Consider the following 25,038-nt stretch of genomic DNA (forward strand, 5'->3'; position numbering starts at 1 on the left):
GTAGTAGTAGTAGTATTGTTGGTAACATCCAGTGTCTCTGCTCCTCATGGCGTATTTTAGTGGACGGATTTGAGCCCATTAAGAGATTAGCATCAACATTTGCAACCATGAGTAAGCGTAAATGCCAATTATCCGGCATCGGAGGCGAGCAGAATTCCAAATCAAAGTCCAAAAGTCGGCCGACGCGGAGCCGGGGAAGCCTCAGCGAGAGTTTAAGACTCTCCGAGGCTCTGACAGATTTAGCCCCAATTAAATGGTCCAACCTCGATTCGCAGGACGAGGGTGTAAAAAAAAAATGTTCTTGTCAGCCTCTTCCCAGAGGGTTTTTCCCAGCGTGGAAGCCGGGATGTGGAAAATGTGTCTGAGGAGGCAACATCAGCACCTAATTGGTTCAAAAAAAGTCTCTGGCAGTTGAAAAGGTTCTATCCATCTTTGTGTCATCGCGCTCGGCTCCTCTTTGGGGGCTCATTTGGTCTCAAGTATACACACCTTGAATCCCCGTCAAAGCTCGTTAATGCCATGTCATGTTCCGGCGTAGCGGTAATTAACTAAAGCGCAACGTTGACGACGAGAAAGAGTTTGGGAAGTTGAAGCTTTTCAGCCGAGAAGATGAAAAATACGTCAAATAATTTCAATTCTAGCCAGACGTGAAAGGAGCTCATTAGTCGTGGGATCGGGCAAACAGATGGTGCGACTCAGCAGCAAAAACTTTTTTTTTTTTTTTTTTTTACGCGAAACGTCCGCGCCGTAGTCGCAGTCATTTGCCGTTTATGTCAAAACCCCCAACTTTCTTTGCTGACGGCGACGTGCCTTAAATCGTGCTACTTTTGCTGACCACAGCGCACATATTTCCAATTCCTAGCAGCCCGAGAGTCCTAATTCACAATGTGACACAATAGGGGAGGGGGCTCCTCCAGGGACGGAACCCACCCGCCACCTCACCCGAAAAGTGGAATTTAAGCAAAAGTGTCCTTTGTGAAGCTACTAAAGTATTTTAAGTTATAGTTTGTCTAGGTCGAGTGGTTAACTCGCGGGACTCACAGCTAAAAGACCCGAGTTCGATTCCACCCTCGGCGATCTCTGTGTGGAGTTTGCATGTTCTCTCCATGCATTTAGTTTAAATATAATTAAAATAAATATTTTGAAAAAATAGTACATAAAAATTGAATAAATAACACTAAATCCATCGAAATAAGTACATTTAAAAAAACACAAAACATAATTATATAATAATATTTATAAATTAATGATAAAAATAATAATTTTTATATTTATATTTAATAATAAATATTTTTTGTGTGAATGGAACTCGGTACTCGGTTTTCTCCGGTTTCCTCCCACATTCCAAAAACACGCTAGGTTAATTAGCGACTCCAAATTGTCCATAAGTATGAATGTGAGTGTGAATGGTTGTTTGACTATATGTGCCCTGTGATTGGCTGGCCACCAGTCCAGGGTGTACCCCGCCTCTCACCCCAAGACAGCTGGGATAGGCTCCAGCACTCCTGCAACCCTCGTGAGGATAAGCGGAAGCAAATGAATTAATGAATGTTTGAATGTTAAGTTGATGTGTGATGATTTAAGCATTTTATCTAAGATGAAATCATGACAGAATTTCATATTGAACCATGACTTCCAATGAGTTGATAATCTCCCTGTGAGTTTTCTCATAGTTTGTGATTGGCTCCTTTCTGTCCTTTTGTCTATATGTGCCCTGTGGGTGGCTACAAGCAGCATTTGTTAGCTAACTCACCCCAGCTGCTCGGTCAGGTTCCACAGAACACTGGGGGTGGGCATGAGCGGCGATCCGTCATACAGAACCACTGAAGCCCCCACTGCCAGAGCTGACACCAGCCAGTTCCACATCATCCAGCCCGTCTGAGGAACAAACACACATCAGCTTTACTAAGCCTTGGGATCAAGATCAGGGGAGCAGGGAGAAGCCGGAAGGTTCCCCAAGTCCTGGCAAGGCACGGCAAGGCACGGCAGGCAGCGTGCAGACCTACTGTGGTGTAGTAGATGATGACGTCGCTGCTGGTCATGTTGCCGTGCAGGATGTGTTCTTTCAGGTGCTGGATGAGCGTGCCCTGCACACACCAAGATACCATTAGATGACGTCCCATTAAACACCAGCATTTCTGCCTAGCATAGCCTAAGACAGGGGTTCCCACACTTTACCCACTCGGGGACCACTTGAACATATACAAAATGTCTGTGACCCACCTTTGTCCTATAAACAGTTCATAGACACGCTGCCTTCTCAGAGCACTTAACTTAATAATAATTCAATTTAAAAATAATATTATTATTATTATTAAATTATAATATTATTAAATAATGATAATAATAGTACTATTATTAGTATAATAATAATAATAATATATAATTACATAATATTATTACATAATAATACTAATAAAAAGAATATTATTATTATTATTATTATTATATTATTAGTAGTACTATTAGTAGTAATAGTAGTACTATTATTATTATTATTATATAATTACATAATATTATTACATAATAATACTAATAAAAATAATATTAGTAGTACTATTATTATTATTATTATTATTATTACAGATTAAAAGTTTGGGCTTCCTTTATCCCCCTGCTTTCATTTCAATCAATAATAATAATACTAATATTATTATTATTATTATTATGTGTAGTAGTAGTAGTAGTAGTAGTAGTATTGATTGAAATGAAAGCAGGGGGATACAGCCCAAACTTTTAATCTGTAATAATAATAATAATAATAATAATAATATAAAAAAAAAAATAATAGTAGTATATATAATAATTAAAATAATAATACTAATAAAAGTATTATTATTATTATATTATTATTAATAACACATGATGAATAATAATATTAGATTATTTTGATTAATAATAATATTCCATTATTTTAATAATATTATATTATTATTATTATTATTGATTGAAATGAAAGCAGGGGAATAAAGGAAGCCCAAACTTTAAATCTGTAATAATAATAATAATAATAATAATAATAATAATAATATAAAAAAAATAATAATAATAGTACTATATATAATAATTAAAATAATAATACTAATAAAAGTATTATTATTATATTATTATTAATAACACATGATGAATAATAATATTATATTATTTTGATTAATAATAATATTCCATTATTTTAATAATATTATATTATAATTATTATTATTGATTGAAATGAAAGCAGGGGAATAAAGGAAGCCCAAACTTTAAATCTGTGGTGTACACACAAGACAAATAATATTTGCAAAAATGAATCATATTTTTAATGACCTCTCATGGCCCACCTGTACCACCAGGAGGCCGCGGCCCACACTTTGGGAATCACTGGCCTAATAGATCATTAACCATGGTCCGCATCGGCAGTGTGGGTCGAGCGAATGTTTTACCCACATCAAAAATGTGTTATCCTTCATGTATTTTTTGTTTTGCTACCCAAAACAGCAGCACATATTTTTATGAATGAGTTTCTCCATCCCAGACTCGTGCTGCTCCGGTCTAATTTTGCATTCCGCTGCATCCACATTCCACCACGCTCACTGCTCTGCTATTTGCTATTAATCACGTAGCACTAAAACCCTTCACCCCAAGCACGCAGACATATGAACAGGCCGGCAAAAATGTGTCAAGTGCGACTTCTCCTGCAGTCGGAACCCGTCACTGCCGGGTGTCATCGGCGGCGATGTCGTGCGAGCGTTTCATGTTTGGCGCCTGTCACATCCGTCCCGTGCCGGCTGCCGTCTTGTTCCTGACAGCTATTATGTTAAGAGGCGTGACAAAGCAGAAAACAGGCCAAAGCGCCACGGCTAATTGGTGAGTCGGAGAGGACCGCCAACCAGGGCGGCGAAGAATGTTTTCACCAAAGCGTTACTGTCCAATTATCGGCCGCACGGGGAGAAAGACGGGGGCAGGGAAGAAATTGCTAAAGAATGAGAGGGAAATGGCAAGTCAGTGCGGAGGAGTTAAGTGGGGAAAAGGCCTAATGAGGATCTGAAAAATAATAAGAGTAATTAATAAATTAAAGTCAAACATTAAAAATTATTAAAGTAAAACATTAAAAAATATATTAAATTATTAATTAATTTATATATTAAATTAATATATATATTTAATTAGTTTATATATTAAATTTAATTTAATTTATATATTAATTTAATTTGTAAATTAATTAAAGTAATATTTGCACGTGTGAGAGATAAATAAAATAAATAAAATAAATGGCTGTTTAATGACAATGAAGCCTTTTAAGTTACTCTTTCATGACACCCAAACACGCCATTCACATGACCTTCTGTCAGGTGGCAAAAAAAAAACAAAACAAACTGTAGTCTGTTTATAGAGCTCTGCTGCCACCGTGTGGTGGATATTATATTTTGATAAAAACAACCCCTTTTTGTGTTGTTAATGTTGTGGCATGTTTAGATATTTGCGCTGCCATAAAAATAAATCATTTTGTTTTGAATTATTATTTTGAAATTCAATAATCCCCTCAAATTCAAGGTGTATAAAATAGGACAGTGATTCCCAAAGTGTGGGCCGTGACCCACTGGTGGGCCGTGGTGGTACTGCAGGTGGGCCATGAGAGATCATTAAATATATGATTCATTTTTGCAAATATTATTTTTATTGTAAAATATTTACACTAATAATAATAATACAATGATTAATTATAATAATTATTAATTATTAATATTATATATATTAGTAACAATAATAATAATAATATCATAGCTTCCTTTATCCCCTGCTTTCATTTTAACCCTGAATCTTAATAATGATAATAATAATAATTATTATTATAAATATTATATATTATAAATTATGATATATATAATACATAAATATTATAAAATTATATAATAATAATATCATTATTATTATTTTTTTTAAATTATAATAATTATTATTATTATTATTATTACTCCCAATAATAATAATAATAATTCTTATTCTTATTATTAAGGGCTCTGAGAAGGCAGCATTTCGTCTATGTACTGTTTATAGGACAAAGGTGGGCCGCAGACATTTTTTAGATTTCCAAGTGGGTCCTGAGTGGGCCCTGTGGGCCCCTGGAATAGGATACTGGCACGTATGCCCACTGTGGTCAGCAAGTATTCTCACCCCAGCCGAGTGGACCATACATTTGGGTGCTCCTGTGGTTCCAGAAGAGTACATGATGAAGAGAGGATGACTGAAAGGAAGCTGCTCAAACTCCAGCTGGGGGAGTTGGTCCCCCTCCCCACGTCCAGACACCAGGAAGTCGTCTATAAACACGCTGTTTTTTGGGGGGGGAGGGTGGGATGGGGGTGAGGGGGGGATACATTAAAAAGAGACTCAAAGAGGACGTGCGCTCGTGTGCTCACACCTGTTGGGGATCTTGGAGAGGTCGATGTCGTGTTTGGCGCGAGCGTAGGGAATCACCACCACTTTCTGCAGGTCAGGAAGACCTACAGGGAGAAGAGACGCAGGCACTTGCACTTTGCCGCTTTCCGAACACTATTCCGAAAAGGCATCAGGCGAACCCAGAGGAATAGAAGCGTTATGTCCTCCAACATTCACACTTCTAGTGTTCTTCCCGGTAACTACTCGCAAAGTTAACAGACTTTTTTTTTACCTGTACACTTGTGAAAAGTGTTATTATGGCCACAGTTTGACCCTGGAACAGACTATTTAGCACATTTCTATAGGCAAAATGTTTGGAAGCTGTAATGTGTCTCCCAACTGAAGGATCAAGTAAGCAAAAAATCGAGTGCCGACCTTTGACGACGCTCGTCAGCTTCTCCATGTGGTCGTGAGTTTTGCCGTTGTACACCACGGCGGCCACAGAGAAGATGAGCTTGGGCTGGATTTGAGAGAACCTGTCAAGAACGCCCTGAGAAAAGAGAAATATTCACTCAAGGAAGGCAACCAATGAATGCGTACAAGTAATATTCATTCATTCATTTTCTACCGCTTTTCCTCACGAGGGTCACAGGGGTGCTGGAGCCTATCCCAGCTGTCTTTGGGCGAGAGGCGGGGTACACTCTGAACTTTTTGCCAGTCAATCACAGGACACATATAGACAAACAACCATTCACACTCACATTCACTTGCAGTATTATAAGAAACGTAATAAGGAAAGTTAATTTATTTTTGGAAAAATTAGGTTTGGGAAATTATTATATATTATTATATATTTATATATTTATTTTTATATATATTTTATATGATTATTAAAAAAAAGTCAAATATTGTGGGAATAAAATAATAATAATAATATGGGAATAATAATAAAATCGCAATATTAGGAGAAAAAATTCTACAAGATTCAAGTTGAAAATTGGTGTTTAACAAGAAAACAAAATATTTTTGTTTTCAAAATATTAAGAAAATAAGTAATTCTAATCAGAAAAAAGTTGCAACTTTAATACTATAATATGACTAAATGTCACGAAAAATAAAACATTCATACCTATGGACAATTTGGAGTGGCTAATTAACCTAGCATGTTTTTGGAATGTGGGAGGAAACTGGAGTACCCGTAAAAAACCCACACATACACGAGGAGAACATGCAAATTCCCCACAGAGATATCTGAGAGTGGAACAAGTAATATAAAATAAAATAAAAATCCTAATCAGAATCCTGTAGAACTGCTACAGTGCATGTGTAATACCACTACTGTCCACAAGAGGTGCTAAAACACCAATGTAAAGCTGCCTTGTTATACTGTATAAGACATGCATATTTCCCCACAGATTTTAATAAAATTGTCATACATGAAACAAGCAAGATTTCTCCTTACGTTGACGCCAAAGTCGACAGAGGTGGAGCTCCAAATGGCTCCGATGCTGGCTGCCGCCAACATGGCCTCCACTGCATGGACGCCGTTGGGCAGGTAACCTACACGGTGCGACAGAGAGGGTGGAGAGGCTTTGACTTGACATACAGGAACTAATAATGTTGCTACAGTACAGGAATCCATGCAGAATGCCACAGATAAATTTGGACCGCCACAAATACTAGATATGACGCTACCTGTTCGCCCTCACTTTTGAGAAGATTATAACGCACCTGGTTTACCAGATACGTAGGAAGTGGTATCAGTGGCAGCGCGCAGACCTCACAGCTAGGAGACCAGGGTTCAATTCCACCCTCTGCCATCTCTGTGTGGAGTTTGCATGTTCTCCCCGTGCATGCGTGGGTTTTCTCCAGATACTCTGGTTTCCTCCCACATTCCAAAAACATGCTAGGTTAATTGGCGACTCCAAATTGTCCATAGGTATGAATGTGAGTGTGAATGGTTGTTTGTCTATATGTGCCCTGTGATTGGCTGGCCACCAGTCCAGGGTGTACCCCAAGACCCCAAGGGATAGGCTCCAGCATCCCCCCTTGTGACCCTCATGAGGATAAGCGGTATAAAATAAAATAAAATAAAATAAAATAAAATAAAATAAAATAAAATAAAATAAAATAAAATAAAATAAAATAAAATAAAATAAAATAAAATAAAATAAAATAAAATAAAATAAAATAAAATAAAATAAAATAAAATAAAATAAATCGATCTTGCGTTCCATCCTTCCCGCCCGCGTGAACAGGATCCTAAGGTACTTGTGTACTGATAGAACTCGACTTGGGGCAGGATTTCATCGTCAATCTGGAGATGGATCTGTTCGCTTTGCCGGGCGATAACAATAACGATAAACACGGGCGCGGAGGTGCTGATTGTTTATCCCAGTCGCTTTATATTTATCTGCGAGCACAACTTCTATTTCGGTCTTAGGTTAATTGAAAAAGTATGTGGAGTTAGCCAGGATTCGAACATAAAAACATCTGATCTGTAGTCAGATGCGCTACTAGCCGCTAGCCATCAACATAAGGACGGCACCACCTCAAGATTTTAATTTTTTTGTACATTTTCAAGTCTGGCTAACTTGCGTTTAGTCTTGCAGCGTTTCTGAGACTGCAGGGTCATCTCAACAACGTTTGCGGATGCGCAGCTTTGGGACCCGGATGGTAACGGGTCGACGTGTGCAGAGTGAACGTATGTACACAAACCTTGCAGGAGAACACGCTTTGCTGCACCGCCCTGCACAAACATTCACGCCTTTTGCTTCCTATTCTTCTTCTTCTTCTTCTCGGTTGCCATGACAGTCAGATAAAGCTTCAAACGCTAATGACCGCCGTCTACAGTTGGCTTTTTTAAAAGAGGAGCAAATGAGGCTCACCGACGACTCGGTCTCCAGTCCGGACACCCATCTTCCTCATGGCCGCGGCAAACACCGCCACGTCACGCCTCAGCTCCCTGAAGGTCACCTTCACAATCTCCTCGTTGGCCTCGGCTGACAGAAACAGACAAAACTTACATAAATAACATAAATAATACTTACAGGGTATTTGGTGAAGCAACACATAGGATATGCTAATATTGTTTCATGTGAAAAAGCATATTATTAATATCAACTTCACTCTTTACAGTATTTTTTCTTCTTTCTTGTAAATTTTATTTTCCAATCATATTTCAATCATATTTTTAAAATTATAACTTTCCCCTCATCTTATAAGGAAATATCATCACATTAGGAGCCTATGCTAGCATAGTAGGCTATGCCACTGAACTATTAAAATATATTTTTTAAAAAGTGGGTTATTTCATACAAAATACAAATACGGTTGTAATTTTTAGAAAATTACAACTCAATATAGAAAAAAAACAAAACATAGCAGAAATAAAAAAAAACTGCTGTAATTTTACGAGAATAAAGTAAATATATTAAGAGAAAAAAGGAATATTCTAGCATTAAAAAAGTAAATTTTTTGTAAAAAAAAATAAATAAACTCGGAATATTATGAATTGAAATATTAAACCAAATTTTTTTTTTTTTTTAATGCTGTAATATTATGAGAAACAGACAACCAAATATAATAGTGATTGAATTAGGACGGGGGAAAACTTATAAAAACTATAAAGTTATAGTTTAGTAGCATAGGCTACTACGCTAGCATAGGCTACTAAAGTGACAGATTTTTTCCTCATAATACAAAAAAACGAAACTTTTTTCTCATTATCAAAACCTACTTTTTCCTGTAATTTTATTTCCTACTTTTTATTTTCCAAAAATTACCACATTTATTTGTTGTTTTGTTTGTTTTTCAGAATATCAAGAGGGTTAAAAAACATTAAACGTTGCAAAATTTCTCATTTCCATTTTTAAATTAGAAAATTAAAATAAATTATATTTTTTAGGGATGTCCGATATTGGCTTTTTTTGGCAAAACCAATATGCCAATATTGCCCAACTCTCGATTTCCGATACCGATATCAACCGATCCAGATATGTTTATCATGACATATGGTGGAATGAACACATTTTTTTTTCATGATCGGGAAAAAATTCAGATACCGATGTGGACTGATATCACATTTTATGCTGAGATCAGGATATTATCGGTACCATTAATTATCTAACATTCCTAAAATTTTTAGAACGTAAAAGTGCCACAAATGGGCCCCAGGGCCGCCCTTTGGACACCGGGCATCTAGCTTGTACTTAGAAGCAGAGACACTGCAGCCAATGGACTTTTCCATAATGACGCTACAGCTGCATGAGCTATCTTTAGCCAAGCGCACACACATAAAACACATAGTGTACACACACACACACACATACACACTCTACACACACACACACACACCCAACTAGAGCAATAAAGGAAGAGCCTATTCATTGCTAATCTAATCAAGGTGGCGTACACGGCAGCAACAAGATGCACTCGGGTGCGGATTTGGCTGGACTAACGTGGTGGAAGTCATGAGTCCCATTATAATGTGTTTAAGCTTTTTGTGGGCGGTTCATTAATCAAGGGTGTTTTTGCCATTGGCTGAAGTCTCGGGACATAAACCCCCCACTCGGTACCCCCGCATCCCAATAGTGACCCCATCCCGTTGGGTCTGTAGTAGACATACTTGCAGCATAAAGAGCCACTTTGTCCTGGTCGGCGTGTTTGAGCAGGTTCTCTGCATAGTTGAGCCGAGCCCCTTTAAACCACTCGGGAACCTCCGAGATCCGCTTGGAAACGTCCACCACCTGCAACACGGCCGCAAGACACATGGAAGAACTTGTGAGAAATACTTAATATTTTCTTCACCACAAAATAATTGTGTTTCCTGTGAAAAATGTTTAGCTTTGGACAAAAGTTGGAAAAGTCGGATAAAAAAAAAAAATATCTTTTTCAATGTAAAAGGTTTTAAGTTGTACTACATTTTTTTTGTACTACAGATTTTTTTTATTCTATATTCCATGTTAAAAATATAAATAAAATATAATATAATAATTGTATTAATATAATAAAAATATTTTAAGCGTGTTCAATTTGTAAAAAAAATCACAAACATTTTTTTGATTTAAAATATGAATTCAAAAAAATGTAATTGTATATGAAAATAAATAATAGAATAGAAAAAATCAGAAAAAAATATTGTTGAGGAATACTTTTTTTTCAAATTCAACATTTCTTACTTTTAATTGTTTTTAAGTTGTACATTTTCAAGAAACAAATATTCTTGAGAAGTCAATGTAAAATAAAAATGCTAAATATATTTAACTTGAGAGGTAAAATTTGTAAAATACATTTCATGTAAAAGATTTTAAGTTGTACATTTTCAAGAAAAAAAATCTAAAATATTCTTAAAAACTCAGATTAATTTGTTATATATTTCCAATAGATTTTATACTTTTAAGAAAAAAACATACACATTACATATTGTTACACGTTACACATTGTCATGAAAAAGTATTTGAGAAAAAGTTGTACATTTTCAAGAAAAATGGCACATTGGCACATTTTTGGGGAAAAAATGCATATTTTGATCAAAAAATTGCATATTTTGAGGGGAATTTTTTTTTTTAACTATTGAAAAAAAATGATTTTAGGAAAAGAAATTCTTGAAAAAGTATATGTTTTTGGGTATACACTGTCAAGAAAAAAGTGCATATTGTTATGAAAAAGGTTCTGAGAAATAAAATGTAAGAAGTCAGGTTTAGTTTAAAGTTTTTATTCTAATCACTACATTTTAAAAGGAAGTACAAAAGTAGCATATTTTTGAAAAAAAAGTTTTTCATAATTAAAAAAATATGCATATTTTGGTGTACAAAACCATAAATATGAATTTGACTGTGGGACAGATGATGTTTGTTTCCATTATTTTTTTATGGGCCAAAAATATATCCAAATATGGGCAATACCTCTTCGTAGGTTTTGGAGCTGACCACGCCACAGAAGGTCCACACGTGTGCCCAGAAGTCCGAGTAGCAGTCCACCGACCATTGGTACAAGTCACTGTAGTTGGCTGGCGGACACAGACATCAACTGCGGTTATGGTCATGGTCATGCTAATGCTACATGTGGGGAGCATGTACCGGTGGAGGGGGCGGAGCCTGTAAGAGACCTGGTGGACGTAAAGAGGTGCTTTTTGTGTTTTTAACAGGAAACAGTGCCTGATATCATTTATCCTGAATTTGTTCATTTAGTATTGTTTAAATCAGGGGTCTCAAACACGCCAAATGTGGCCCGCAGGACACTAGTTTGAGGCCCCCGCCTTGATATGAAAGTTTAATGTCAGTGCGGCCCCGCGCAAGTTTGATATGGATGCTGTATGGTATCATGTACCCAGAAAAAATTATTACGTTTGATTCATGTTCATGTTAAAGGTTAAATAACTGTTAATAGTTATCCTCCCTATCCGTGTGGAAGTGGTAAGTTTTTGGCTATTTAAGTTTAAAGGAAATAACTTGAAGGCTACCGTTTAGGTCGCCACCAACTATATTTGGTTTCTTAACTTTTTATTATTTACCGTTTTATTATTATTATTATATTGTTTTTTATTACTGATTGATGGATTTTCTTTATTCTTGATTTGTTCATTGTATTGTTCATCTATTCTTGATGCGGCCCAGTCTCACCCAGACCCGAGCTCCAGTGGCCCCCAAGTAAATTGAGTTTGAGACCCCAGGTTTAAATGCATACCAGTGTCTGATATCATTATTATGAATTGTTTAATTTATTATTTTTGAATGAAAACAGAGTTATCATTTATTAATGTAGTATTGCAATGTAGTATTGCTAAATTAATAATGATGAATAGTTCACATGTTATTCGAATAACGTCAAACACAGGAAGTGAACCGATCGATCAGACGATTCATTCAACAAGAGCTGCTTCTTCCTACTCCTTTTCAGGCATGGTGGATTATGTAAATATAAACATGTGATGCACGTGCACGCTTCCGCATGTTGGTCAGTCATGAAGTCAACTATGATTAGCATTACCAAAAGCCAACATGTTCGGTGCAAAATAAACACTGTCATCATTTGGCAGCTCTGCATTCTTTACTTCCGGTGCTGCAAGTAATCCAGCATGGAAGCAGCTCTACAGGTTAACCTGCTTATGCCTCTTCGGCATCCATGCACAGTAAGAGCAACGTCCTTGCAGCTGCAATGATAAATAGACATGCATTGACTGACCCAGATCGAGTCCATGTTCCTTGTTGACCCGCGTCCTGAACGTGTCCATCTGCGTGTCCCTCTTGGAGTCCGGGTACCACAGCACCTTGTTCTCCATGTCCATTATTTTGTCGCTCTTCCCTTCCGTTTCTTTGGACATGTCTGCCTCCCTTCAGTCGCTGTCGGGCTGCTGCTAATGGCTAAGAAGCTAAAACGCTAAGCTGGACGGCGCTGACTGTGAGGTGACAGCTAGCAGAGCCTGACTGGGAGCCGACTGAACCCCGCTGTCAAGGAAAACTCGCTAGGCAGGGAGACGGCATGATGACGCAAGGGAGCGTTCAAGAGCAGAAGTGTTTTTCACCTACCGTGCTACGTGCCAAAAATAACTCCACAAAACTTCAATTGTTATCCCCAATTCATTTTTTTGTGTATTATATATTATATTTAAAGTGTGTAATACTAGTAATTGTCGAGAAAAAGACTGCGTGGCAGTGTTTAGATATCATTCTTGAACACAACCACCACGGTGGTCTTGAACGTCTCCCCAATGTAAACGTTGCCGGGCTAAGAGCTAGACTCTGATTGGCCCTTGGCTGACTGGTTCCACATCAGCCGACAGATGGCTTCATCTAGGGGAGGAACCAAGTGAGCCACTCCATTTCGGGGCCATTAGCCAATCAGAGAGGGAGAATCGAGTCACGTTTCAGGGGTGTGCCCTATCAGGAAGTCGATAGAGGAGCCCGCCTCATTGTGGTCTGCTGTGTGTTGCAGTCAGTGACAAGGCGATGAGAATAGCTTTTAAATTAAAAATAATCAGCAACGTTTGCAATTCAACCATTCGGTTTGATTTCATGGAAGTTTTTGTTTGGTTTCTTCACTTACATTACTTTACCCAAGATACATACAGTAAATCCACAGTGTTATTTGTTTGAAATCTTGCTATCAAAACTAGCATGGCAAATCTTGGCACCATCTTCTCATTCCCAATAAAATTAATAGTCATCATCAACATCAAATAAATTTCCTTCACACATGGTGTCCGGGGGCCATTTGCGGCACACGGCTGTATTTGTTTTGGCATGAGGCACATTCTAAAAATATAATTTCGCAAAATAACTAAGCTTTTACAGCGATAAAGTCAAAATATTAATAGAAAAAAGTTGTCTGAGGGAAAAAATATGTAATATTTGAATGATTAAAGAAAGAGGCGTGTTTAAGTTACAAGATTAATTTACAAGTTAATTACAAGAGGGGAATTTAAAGTAAAAAAAATACAGCAGAAATGGAAAAAACAACTGTAATTTTAATAGAATCAAGTAAAATAAGTCATATTTTGTATTGTTATTGTAATTCATGTACAATATGTGCAATTGTACATTTTGTTTACTGTATAGGTTATTGTTTTTATGTACATATATTTATATTTATTCTGAACAGTACCTGACACATTTTTATTTTTATTTTTATTTTTATTTTTATTTTTATTTTTATTTTTATTTTTATTTTTATTTTTATTTTTATTTTTATTTTTATTTTTATTTTTATTTTTATTTTTATTTTTATTTTTATTTTTATTTTTATTTTTATTTTTATTTTTATCCCATTAAATGTGGTGTAAAAGTAAAAGTTGAATTTCATACGGTAGAATATGGTGGTGGTGGTGCAATGATTTGGGGGTGTGTTGTTGCTTCAGGACCTGGAAGACTTACTGTGATAAATAAAAGCATGACATCTTCTGTCAACCAAAGAATCCTCAAGGAGAATTGAGGAGAAAATAAAATAATGGGGGTGTTCTGTCACATGACTGTATGGAACTGGTGTGTTCATCAAGGAGTATGACAATTCTTATGATGGTTATGATGCTAAAAGTGCATCATATCAAATCCCTGATATGAATATGATGCAAGATATGATGTCATGCATTACATAATGGTAGGTTGTTTTTGTAATGCGGAAACACAGACGAGACCATCGGTATGTAACTGTTGTTGCTTCCAAGATGCAAATGTGTTTAGTCCGAGTAGTCATTTTCATGCTATTCCTCTTTGATCCAAAGGTTATCAACCTAACCAGTTGAAGTGTGAAATAAAACTCAAGAAAGGATTCTGGAGTTTAGTTGAGTTCGACAATCTCAGCCTTTTCAAGTGCAGGCTGGCCCAAGTCCAAACCAACTTGATCACCAACGGAACAGTTAGATGGAAACAGTCGATAACCACGGAAAAGGTATTCCTTCAATGTTGACTGCTGACCCAGCTGAGACCTTATCAAAATGGAGGATCAAGTACCAGACCTCACTATTCTCAAAAGGAAACAAGCCGCTTCGAAAGGTTGCTTCACAAAGAAATTCAATGTCATTCACGCGATGGCGGACATGATGACGGAGGATGAGCTCCGAGAGGAATTCGCGACACTCTTCCGATACTTTTGTATGGTAAGCGACAGAAGTAAAGAACTCATTGACCACGAATCTGCTGAAGAAAAGGACAACACGGCGCGGATCGAGCGATTGGAAGATGATGTCGGGAAAGTCAAAGTCAAGCTGGAGAACACCGAGGATCTCGTTCGGGCCAGTTTGAAGAGATACATGAAGAACAGCCTAGTGACTGTAATTAGAAGGGCCGAAAGGAAATGTGACGCAGTTAAACGGTTATCTCCTGCTGACGTCAATCATGATGACTACGACTCACAGCTGGACGACCTGGAAAAACACGTAGCTGAAGCAACACAAGCTATCTCTGAGTGGGAAACATGGGTACCAAAGGATGAGATGAAGGAACTAAAAGCAAGGGTGGAAACCATCCAAGAGACTAAAAGTGACCTGAAGCATAAGAAATCCCAATTCCCGATGGTTAAAACAACTACCAAATTCGGGATTGGAAACAGTGGAAACTTCTACAAATGGAAGGAAGATTGGATTTCCGGACAAAAGCAAACAAACTCACACAAATCGGATAAAGTCTTGAAAACTCAGTTAATAGCCTGCATAGACAATACAATTGTAAACGATCTTGGATTAAAGTCCTACGGCTCTACCGAGGAAATATTCCGAGCCCTCGAGGACAAGTACGGAAATGCAGACCCGTCCAGCATTGAGCAGGATCAACCGCCCATCATGTTGAACAACCTAAGGCAAGTTGTTGAACTCGGTCAGTAAATGACCATCTTCCGTTCGGGAATGGCTAAGATTCGTAGACAATCCCAGGAACAATGTTTTCCGACCTAAAAGAAGCAGAAACATTGTTTTCTTTCGGAAATCGGCCCATCCGCTACAATCCTTATGTGAAACATAAACACACGTCGTTCCCGTTTCTGTGTGTCCTAAAGAAGGAATAACAGCTAGCATGAAGCAGCTAACAAAAATTTCGAATATAAAACCTCCAAAAATGTTTTGTCCTTTTATAAACATGGCGTGGCCATGCAGTAACCGGCACATTAACGACTTTGTATTTTGGCCGTTTTTCACAAAGCCCTTAGCTTAGCATGCTACATCCGTCAACACTAGCGTAAAAAGTGTGCATCTCTGTTTGCTAACTATGCCAGAGCCGCTAACTACTCTCCAGACGGGCAACAAATCACTGTGATATTGTGTGTGATACATTTTGTTGTGTACAAAAAAAAAACGTAAATATGAGCTAACCAGTCTAACCGTTGCTTTGGAGTGGGCTTGTTACCCGATCCGTCGCGGATCACTTCATGTAAACGCATCATTGTTGGCGTCCTTTCGAGGGTTTTTTTAGAGGGCTTTGTCGGCGCGACAGGTTAATCCAATTATGTTGCATTATTAGCTGCCTCGTGTGTTCAAGTGTTCAATATAAGGATTGCCGTTCCCAGGCAGAGAATAATGTAGCTGCATGCTAGGCTATACTGAATCACTAAACCAGTTGAAAACAATACTAAATGTTAGTGTTGTGACGTTCACGAACGAACCGGTTCTTTTGAATGGTTCATTAACATGAACAATAGTAACCGAGTCGTAGCTGGGAACCGTTCCATATTGGGGGGGTATCTAAATTAATTCCTCCCAGTGATTATTTCCAAGATAAAACGAGTTAAGGCCAGACTGGCATCTTAAAACTTTATAAATATAAAAATGTGCCAAATGAGCCAGTTTTATGAACGGGTCTTTGAAAGGAACGGCTCATCAAGATCCGGCTCCCCTCAAAGAGCCAAAAATCCCATCTCTACTAAATGTGCGAAGGCTATACATTGTTTTTGTTATGTTTTTTCTTTTTTTTATCTGTTTGTCTGTGTTCAAAACAACTTCAAAATTTCCGAACGGATTGAGATTACATTTTCAGGAATTGTCAGAACTGGTCAAAGAAATGGTTAAATTCTTGCGACGATCCAAAACGGGGTACACCCTGGACTGGTGGCCAGCCAATCACAGGGCACATATAGACAAACAACCATTCACACTCACATTCATACCTATGGACAAGTTGGAGTCGCTAATTAACCTAGCATGTTTTTGGAATGTGGGACAGTGCAAAGTCAAAATTCGTGACATGTACCTACCATGCTGGGTGTTAGCATGCTAGTGTTAGTATGTTAGCTATGTTAGCATACTAACATTTTTCGCTATTTTCTTGGGTCGACACATATATATAAACATTTAGCATTGTCATGTGAGGCGTTTGCATGCTAATATTAGCTTATAATAGTGTATTAATGGTGGCATTTGTGTGTCCATTTTCATAGATAGACACCTATATGAAGACTTAGATTGCTTGGTGTTAGCATGCTGACGTTAGCACATTAGCATTGCTAGCATGCTAACATTAATATGGGAGCATTTATCGGCATTTTCATAGCTAGACATATATAAAGACGCTATGTTTGTTTGTTGTTTTCATAGCCATTTTCATAGGTAGACACATCGAGAAACACTGAGCATTATGCTAGGTGTTAGCATGCTAATGTTATTGTGTTAACATTTCTAGCATACTAACAGCATTGTAGTATTTTTATTCGTTTTCGTAGGTAGACTAATACAAACACGTAACACTATCTTGCTAGGTTTTAGTATGCTAATGGTAGCATGTATGGTGCTTGGCGCAGGTCTGCGCTCTCCGGGTGCTTATCTAATTTTTTATTGCGTCGGGACAAACACGCAAATCTACTGTCATATTTATCTACTGCATATTTCTTATGTGTACAATGACAATAGAGTAACTTGTGTTTTATTGTAGTTAAGCCAATTCCAATAAATATAAATTGACTTTACTTTGCTAAAAGTTCAGCTGAGGTGAGACTTTGTTTACATGGGCTAACAAAAAACATCATGTTAGTAGCATCGAGTAAATTATTGCATGAATATGAATATGTTTTGAATATGAATATGTAATTCCCAGGAGTTTGATGGCGAGTGAGGAAGACCAACCTGTCGGTGCTGACAGCATTGAAATTAGGTGAGACAAATTATGATAACTTTTCAACTTTTCATATTTTCAGCGTAACAGCTGAGTGCAGGGGTGCCCAAATAGCATATTATTAGCAGCAGCTGCATTCGTTGCTGCGCTGCAATGACGTCAGCTTCCCTCTTTTTGCATTGGGTTTTTCTTCTGATTCTTACTTCTCACTGTCCACTTTATCCATATATTTTACTCTTTTAGCTTCTGTATCTCTAGCTTGAGCTACCATGCTAGTCACTTGTCTTCATTCATCATAACGCTCACTTGTTTCGCTGTCCACTTTATCCTTATAATTCATTGTTTGTGCTCTTTTTGTGCCTCGGGACTCATTTGTCTCGCTGTCCACTTTATCCGTATAGCTCACTGATTTTGCTTGTCGTTCCCTAGATCTCACTTGAGCTTCCAGAGCACTTCTCTTTTCTTCTGATTCTCACTTCTCGCTGTCCACTTTATCCATAATTCATTGTTTGTGCTCTTTTTGTTCCTGTGTCTCTCACTTCCATGTGATTTTCACTTGTCTCGCTGTCCACTTTATACGTATAGTTCACTGACTTGGCTTGTTTTTCCCTGGATCTCACTTGAGCTTCCATGCCACTCACGTCTCTTTTCTTACGACTCTCACGTCTCGCTGTCCACTTTATCCGTATAGTTCACTGACTTGGCTTGTTTTTCCCTGGATCTCACTTGAGCTTCCATGCCACTCACGTCTCTTTCCTCACGACTCTCACGTCTCGCTGTCCACTTTATCCATATATCTCACTGGTTTCACGCTTTTTTTACAACTTGCCAGTGACTTCTCTTCTTTTCTCACGACTCTCACTTGTCTCGCTGTCCACTTTACCAGTATGTCTCACTGGTTTTGATCTTCACGTGATCTTACCAATTCACTCGCTTCCCTTCTCCCTTCTTTTGTCTGTCTCTGTATATGTTTAGCAGCTGGAATGCACAGATTTCTTCCCTGTGATTGGCTGGCGACCAGTCCAGGGTGTACGCCCCTGATGAGGACAAGCGGTGTAGAATTTCATGACTATAGGTCCAAGTCTGTATCGGACGGTGCCTGGGTCCAGACTTGGACCATGGCCCGCTAGACAGTAATCCCTTCAGTGCACAGTACTGTTACTTAACACAATTTGCAGGTAGACAACATCACAACTTGTCAAAGCATCGTCCTGCTGGAAATTGTTGAGGTTCATAGCTGCAGGACTTTTTTTTCCACAAAACAAAAGACTGTGTGTTCAAACTAAAGTCTGTGGATATGACCTATGACCTATAAGTGAAATTAAAAACTTGTTTGTTTTCTCTCCCTCTGTCAGTTTATTACCGGAGAATCCTGCAGCGAAAGAAGACGCTCATCCATCCACACAGAACACCTCATCGTGGCTAGCGGCCGTGTGTCGAGTCGTTTGTTGTTTGACGGGATTCTTAATTTTATACGGCTGCGTCGCGGCCGGCTTTTTCGTGTTGAACTCCAAGTTAGAACAGATCAAGGGTAACATGAACTCCACAGAAGACCGGCGGCGTCTGAACACCCTTCTGACGCAGCACGACGACCTGATGAAGAAGCATCGAGCGCTGGGGACGTCCAAACAGAAAAACGTGGACCAACTGGTGGAGGACCAGCAAGAGATGAGCACCAGCATCAACGGCCTGAAGCCTCAGCACAATGAGCTGAAGGTTCAGTATGACAAAATGAGGAATCAAATGAGCTCCCTGCAAAGCTGTTGCGTGGACGTAACGAGTCTGCAGCGGCAGATTGATGTCAACGTCAAGTCCTGCGTGTCGTTGGCAACGCGACTACAGACAGCGACTGGGAAGTTAGACAGCATAAAAGATGGGACGGCCAACTTGGTTGATTCACAGAAGAGGATCCAGGGACTGCTCCGTGCTTTTGTTTGTAACATTCCGATTACGGACCGCTTCAACTGCGTGAAGAAATATTAGATGTGCCACATATCCACTTCCTAGTCAATGGTTCCCGACCCGTGCTGAGGTAGTTGGGCCGTAGTCCTGAATTACCATTTAGGGCGCTCACGCTGTACAAGAAAAGATTAAATATGAGAATGAAATTTCACAGTGGCAGAGGGCCACTCTTTTGCTTTTTTGGTTCTTCTTTTGGGCTTTGGATTTTTAGACCCGACCTCAATATGTCAATTTCCACAAAGTAGGATTCAATACAAAGCATAAAAACCTGTTTATGACATTCTAGATATTTTTTTTTACATGATTGAGCTCTCTAGACATGAAATCACATTTATACTCTTGTTACATAATATAGTACACATAATAACCGACAACTTAAAGGACATAGAAAACCCGTACACATGTTATAACACCCTATAGTCACCATTATACTCCTTTTACCTTATATAGTAGCCATAATAAGAGAAAATAAAACCTGATTATGACTTTCTTAATATGGCTTTAAATATTAGAGCCCTGTAGACTTAAAATAACACCCCTATAGTCACCTTTATGGTAATGGTAATGGTTTTATTTTCATTTGAACATGCACCACATTACAATTGAGTGCATCCCATAATCAGTTCCCAGTTCCACATGTCCAAAAGGAGTAGGAAGAATATTTGTTCACTTCCTGCTTTCCTAATATAATTTAAGTTTTTTTTTTATTTTAATTTACATTTTTGAATTATGAATTATCCTTGACACTCCTGTTCCCGAACATAAACAATAGAATAAGAGAAGAAAAGACATATAAGACCACCGGTTTACAACTGTCTAAATATGTTTTTAATTTGAACATTATTGAAATAATATGAAATAACACCCCAAGAGTCACCCAAAATAATAAACATAATGAGGTAAAGATACATTAGACCTGTTTAGACATTAAATAACACCCCAAAAGTCACCTATACACTCCATCCATTTTCTATGCCGCTTGTCCTCACTAGGGTCCATGTGAGTTGTGTTCAATTGTTTAGTTTATTATTTTATATTGTTTTATTTATGCTTATTTATACATCGTGTAATATATTTACAATGGCCCCAGAGGGTCACTTTCGAAGTGACGAAATGAACTTGGTATTGTGTTATGTGTTACGTGTTGTATTTGCGCATGTGTTGCCATGGAGAGATATGTTCCGGGGTCGGGAAGGGAAAGGGATGACGGACAGGAAGTGTCCGGCTGTTGTTCCGCCCGTCTGATCTGGTGTTTGGCTGAGCGTAGAGTGTTACAGTACAAACACAATCGGCAATTGGATCGATCCGCCCGGCTCTCCCTCCTTCATGTGCTTCACGTCAGCCGGTTTATTTCACGACGCCCTTGACGCACATACGGCCTCTTTGTCAAAGCCGTCGGGGAAATGACGTCATCACGTCAGTACGCCAGGCGTGGTGGCCAAGGCTGTGTTTAGCAACCGAGCACGCAGTGCGCTCCGTATACTTCGTCAAGTGTAAATACGGAACACATCCAGATATTTTTTCCCATAATGGGAAATTAGACTTGACATCAAAAATGATATTGAGAGAGAGGATAAGATGACGTCACCATGAGTAAGCCGGAAGAGACGGAGGACCGGTCGTAGGCGAACAACACTTCCGGTAATAGCTTGCCGCTACATAGCAAAACTCGGTTGGGAATGCACCATTTTATTTTTATTGTCAACATTTGGCACAATTGTAGAAATATAAAGTCATATTAGAACTATAGGAACAAATATTAAATTACACGTCTTTTCAAAATAAAAGTGTTAACATCCGGTCGTAGCTAGTGTCGCTGCGAATGTGCTCTTTTAATTTGAAGCGTCAAGGCAAACATCCGCTACTAGCTGAAGTCGACGAGGCAGTATTTTAATCAGAGTTTGGACATGGTACCTCCTAAATGTTGTAGTATCTAATTTAATTCCCGATAAGAGTGATGTTTGACAGCTATTGGGGTTTAACACATGAAAATGGCCACTGAATGGCCTCTCTCTGACTTTATCTCCAAGGTCTCTAACATGTAATGTCCCTCTGATGGATTCATTCCTGATCCTATCCATCCTGGTCACTCCCAATGTGAACCTCAGCAGCCGCATCTCTGCTACCTCCAGTTCTGCTTCCTATCTTTTCCTCAGTGGCACTGTGACGAGACCAAACGACATGGCTGGTCTCAAGACACTGGCTTCTACCCCATTAATATTTCATATTTCAACACTATGCTATCCCTCACGTTATTATGTTATTCATGTAAAATTATTCCTATAAAAATGTATTTTTTTACCGTCTCTTCATAGTTTGACTTTATTCTTCTAAAATGACACCCGAGGGGAGACTCACACACAATTAATTTAGCCATTTCAGTAGCATAGAGGTGAATTATTGCATGAAGATGAATCTGCGTTTTGTTGTGTGATTTCCAGGAATGAGATGGAGAATCAGAATCAGAATCAGGAAGAACAGCCTGTCGGTGCTGAGAGCATTGAATTTAGGTGAGACTTTCACACTCTCACATATTATTATTACAACCGGGGATGCACCATATCAGCATAAAAATGTGATATCGGTCGACAACAGAATGGGGTTTTCTTCCTGATAAGCGATATTTTAAAAATGCTGTCCGCAATATGTCATGTTACATATATCGGTATCGGCTGATTTCGGTATTGGCGACTTAGATATGAGAGATAATCATTTTTTCTTGAATATTTCAACTCATTTGTTGTCATAATATGACATTTAGTCTCGTAAAGTTGCTACTTTTTTCTGATTAGAATGACTTATTTTCTTAATATTTTGAAAACAAGAATATGTTGTTTTCTTGTTTGGGCTAGGTTTTAACACCAATTTTCAACTTTAATCTTATAGAATTTTTCTCCTAATATTGTGATTTTATTCCCATAATATTTTACTTTATTTTTTATAATATAATTTCCCAAATTAAATTTTTCCAAAAATGACTTTCCTTATTTTGTTTCTCATAATACTGCAAGTGAATGTGAGTGTGAATGGTTGTTTGTCTAAATGTGCCCTGTGATTGGCTGGCCGCCAGTCCAGGGTGTACCCCGCCTCTCGCCCCAGGGAGACAGCTGGGAAAGGCTCCAGCACCCCCGTTTTCCTTGCTAATTTGCAGATTTTTGCCAGAAAAAAATGACAAAAAATCAATACAAAAATATAAATAAAAAACTAATATACTAAAACTAATATAAAAATATAAAAATTAATGAGAGACCCACAGTTGAAATACAGTAATATTACAGTACAGTAATCCCCCCATGATCGGTTTTAATTAGTTCCAGACCTGACTAATCAATAAACTACTGAATATTTTCATATTTTCATCGAGGAAAGAAAATCATTAGAGCCCTCTAGACATGAAATAACACCCCTATAGTCATCTTTACACTCCTATTACTCAATATATTAGATATAATCACAGCAAATATTCATTCAGAGTTGAGTTTTAGCTGGAATACGGCCACATCAGGTACATCAGGTACATCAGGTCCGGGTACTCCGGTTTCCGCCCACATTCCAAAAACATGCTAGGTTAATTAGCGACTCCAAATTGTCCATAGGTATGAATGTGAGTGTGAATGGTTGTTTGTCTATATGTGCCCTGTGCGGTAGAAAATGAACGAATCGACTGCGCTTATTCATAAAATGTCCCCTATGACCAATTAAGTGTTAACATTGTCAAGAAAAGTGAAATTAAAAGCTTGTTTACTTTCTCTTTCTCCCTCTGTCAGTTTAGCACCCGAGAATCCTGCAGTGGAAGAAGCTGCTCTTCCATCCACACAGAACACCTCGTCACGGATGATGGCCGTCTGTCGATGCGTTTGGTGTTTTTTGGGATTCTTGATTTTGTTCGGCTGCGTTGCCGCCGGCTTTTATGTGATGAACCTCAAGTTAGAGCAGGTTGTGAGTACCGTGAACACCACCAAAGAAGACCGCTGGCGTCTGAACGACATTCTGACGCAGCATGACGACCTGATGAAGAAGCATCAAGCGCTGAAGCCGTCCAAACAATCATTTCAACTCGCCCGACTGATCCAGGAGCAGCAACAGATGAACACCAGCCTGAAGGGCCTGCAGCCTAAGCAAAATGAACTGCAGGTTCAGTATGACGCACTGAAGACCAAATTAAGCTCGCTACAAAGCACTAGCATGAACGTGGAACCGCAAGTAAATACTCTTCAACGGCAGATTGAGGAAAATGTCAAGTCCTGCAACAAAAGGGCAACAGATCTCCAGACAATGAATAAGACTTTAGCCACCCTGAAACAACAGCAGCAGAAATTGTCCGATCTACAGCACAGAGCGCAGGGATTGGCCCGCGGCATCGCTTGTAACAATGACATGGCGTACCGCTTCAGTTGCTCGAAGAAAAATTAGATGTGTTACATGTCCACTTCCTCGCCGGTGGTTCCCAATCTTTACCGATCCGCGGCACCCGTTCTTCCTATGTCGGGATATAGCCCTGAATTACTATTTCGGGCGCTCACGCTGTACAAGAACACATGAAGGACATACAAAATACAGTCTGAAAAGATGACATATGAGACAGTATTTTAGTCGTATTTAGTCAGTCGGGGCCCAAGGCTAACCCTCTACATCCTTGAATCAACGTTTCAGTTTTTACTAGGGCTGTTGGATGATTAAAAATTGTAATCAAATCAAGCAGTTTTCATATTCATATTTACCTTGTTGAGGTACAATGCAAGTTTAATTTGTGTTCGATATAACTTGAAATTTTTGTCACGGATGAAGTGATTGCTTTTTGAAAGTGATACATTTTCAAAATGTTCACAAAATTCACTCTTTTATTTTCAGCTAATTATTTTAACCTGCTACTACTGCCGCTTTTCTCAACCGAGCTAGCATGCTAGCATGTTAACGTTAGCATAATAACAATTTTTTGGCCATTTTTTTCCCGCTTTTATCAAGACTTAGCACTATCATGCTAGGTGTTTTTGCTAGGATGCTAACATAGCATAGTAGCGTTTTTAGACATTTTTATCGCTCGACACAAACATATTAAGCAAGTCGTTATCATGCTAACCTGCTAACATTAGCAATGTAAATATGTGCCAAATCAAATAAAATCAAAATTCCATCAAAGGAAACTTGCATTAATGCAGTAATAACTTTGAAAGCCATATTTTTTTGC

General features: G+C 38.3%; 3 protein-coding genes across 4 annotated transcripts in view; 2 read left to right on the plus strand and 1 right to left on the minus strand.

Annotated features, from left to right (window-relative positions):
* The window catches only part of aacs (acetoacetyl-CoA synthetase), a 28,502-nt gene extending 15,675 nt beyond the window's left edge, over positions 1-12,827 (minus strand). The window contains exons 1-10 of the mRNA XM_058071335.2: positions 12,541-12,827; positions 11,262-11,365; positions 9,983-10,103; positions 8,244-8,357; positions 6,818-6,915; positions 5,791-5,905; positions 5,399-5,480; positions 5,155-5,308; positions 2,007-2,087; positions 1,754-1,878 (exon numbers count right to left, since the gene is read on the minus strand). Of these exons, the coding sequence (XP_057927318.2) occupies positions 1,754-1,878; positions 2,007-2,087; positions 5,155-5,308; positions 5,399-5,480; positions 5,791-5,905; positions 6,818-6,915; positions 8,244-8,357; positions 9,983-10,103; positions 11,262-11,365; positions 12,541-12,679 (1,133 nt within the window). The 5' untranslated portion in view covers positions 12,680-12,827. The remainder of the gene's footprint in view (positions 1-1,753; positions 1,879-2,006; positions 2,088-5,154; positions 5,309-5,398; positions 5,481-5,790; positions 5,906-6,817; positions 6,916-8,243; positions 8,358-9,982; positions 10,104-11,261; positions 11,366-12,540) is intronic.
* A 2,248-nt stretch (positions 12,828-15,075) lies between these two features.
* LOC144898228 (uncharacterized) lies at positions 15,076-20,124 on the plus strand. The gene is made up of 3 exons (XM_078789288.1): positions 15,076-15,648; positions 17,871-17,927; positions 19,244-20,124. Exons 1-3 carry the CDS (start codon positions 15,104-15,106, stop codon positions 19,869-19,871), a joined length of 1,230 nt encoding a protein of 409 aa, XP_078645414.1. The 5' UTR covers positions 15,076-15,103; the 3' UTR covers positions 19,872-20,124.
* A 983-nt stretch (positions 20,125-21,107) lies between these two features.
* LOC131127801 (uncharacterized) lies at positions 21,108-24,800 on the plus strand. Of its 2 annotated transcripts, none has more exons than XM_058070041.2 (3): positions 21,108-21,491; positions 22,292-22,360; positions 23,618-24,800. In XM_058070041.2, exons 2-3 carry the CDS (start codon positions 22,299-22,301, stop codon positions 24,261-24,263), a joined length of 708 nt encoding a protein of 235 aa, XP_057926024.2. In that variant the 5' UTR covers positions 21,108-21,491; positions 22,292-22,298; the 3' UTR covers positions 24,264-24,800. The 2 variants fall into 2 exon arrangements, with proteins under 2 accessions (XP_057926024.2, XP_078645415.1); XM_078789289.1 differs by having other exon boundaries at positions 23,623-24,800.
* Positions 24,801-25,038: the final 238 nt, after the last annotated feature.

The sequence above is a fragment of the Doryrhamphus excisus genome, linkage group LG3 (genome assembly GCF_037039965.1).
Source record: "Doryrhamphus excisus strain RoL-2023G ecotype Guam linkage group LG3, RoL_Dexc_Guam_v1.1, whole genome shotgun sequence".
Lineage (NCBI taxonomy): Eukaryota > Metazoa > Chordata > Actinopteri > Syngnathiformes > Syngnathidae > Doryrhamphus > Doryrhamphus excisus.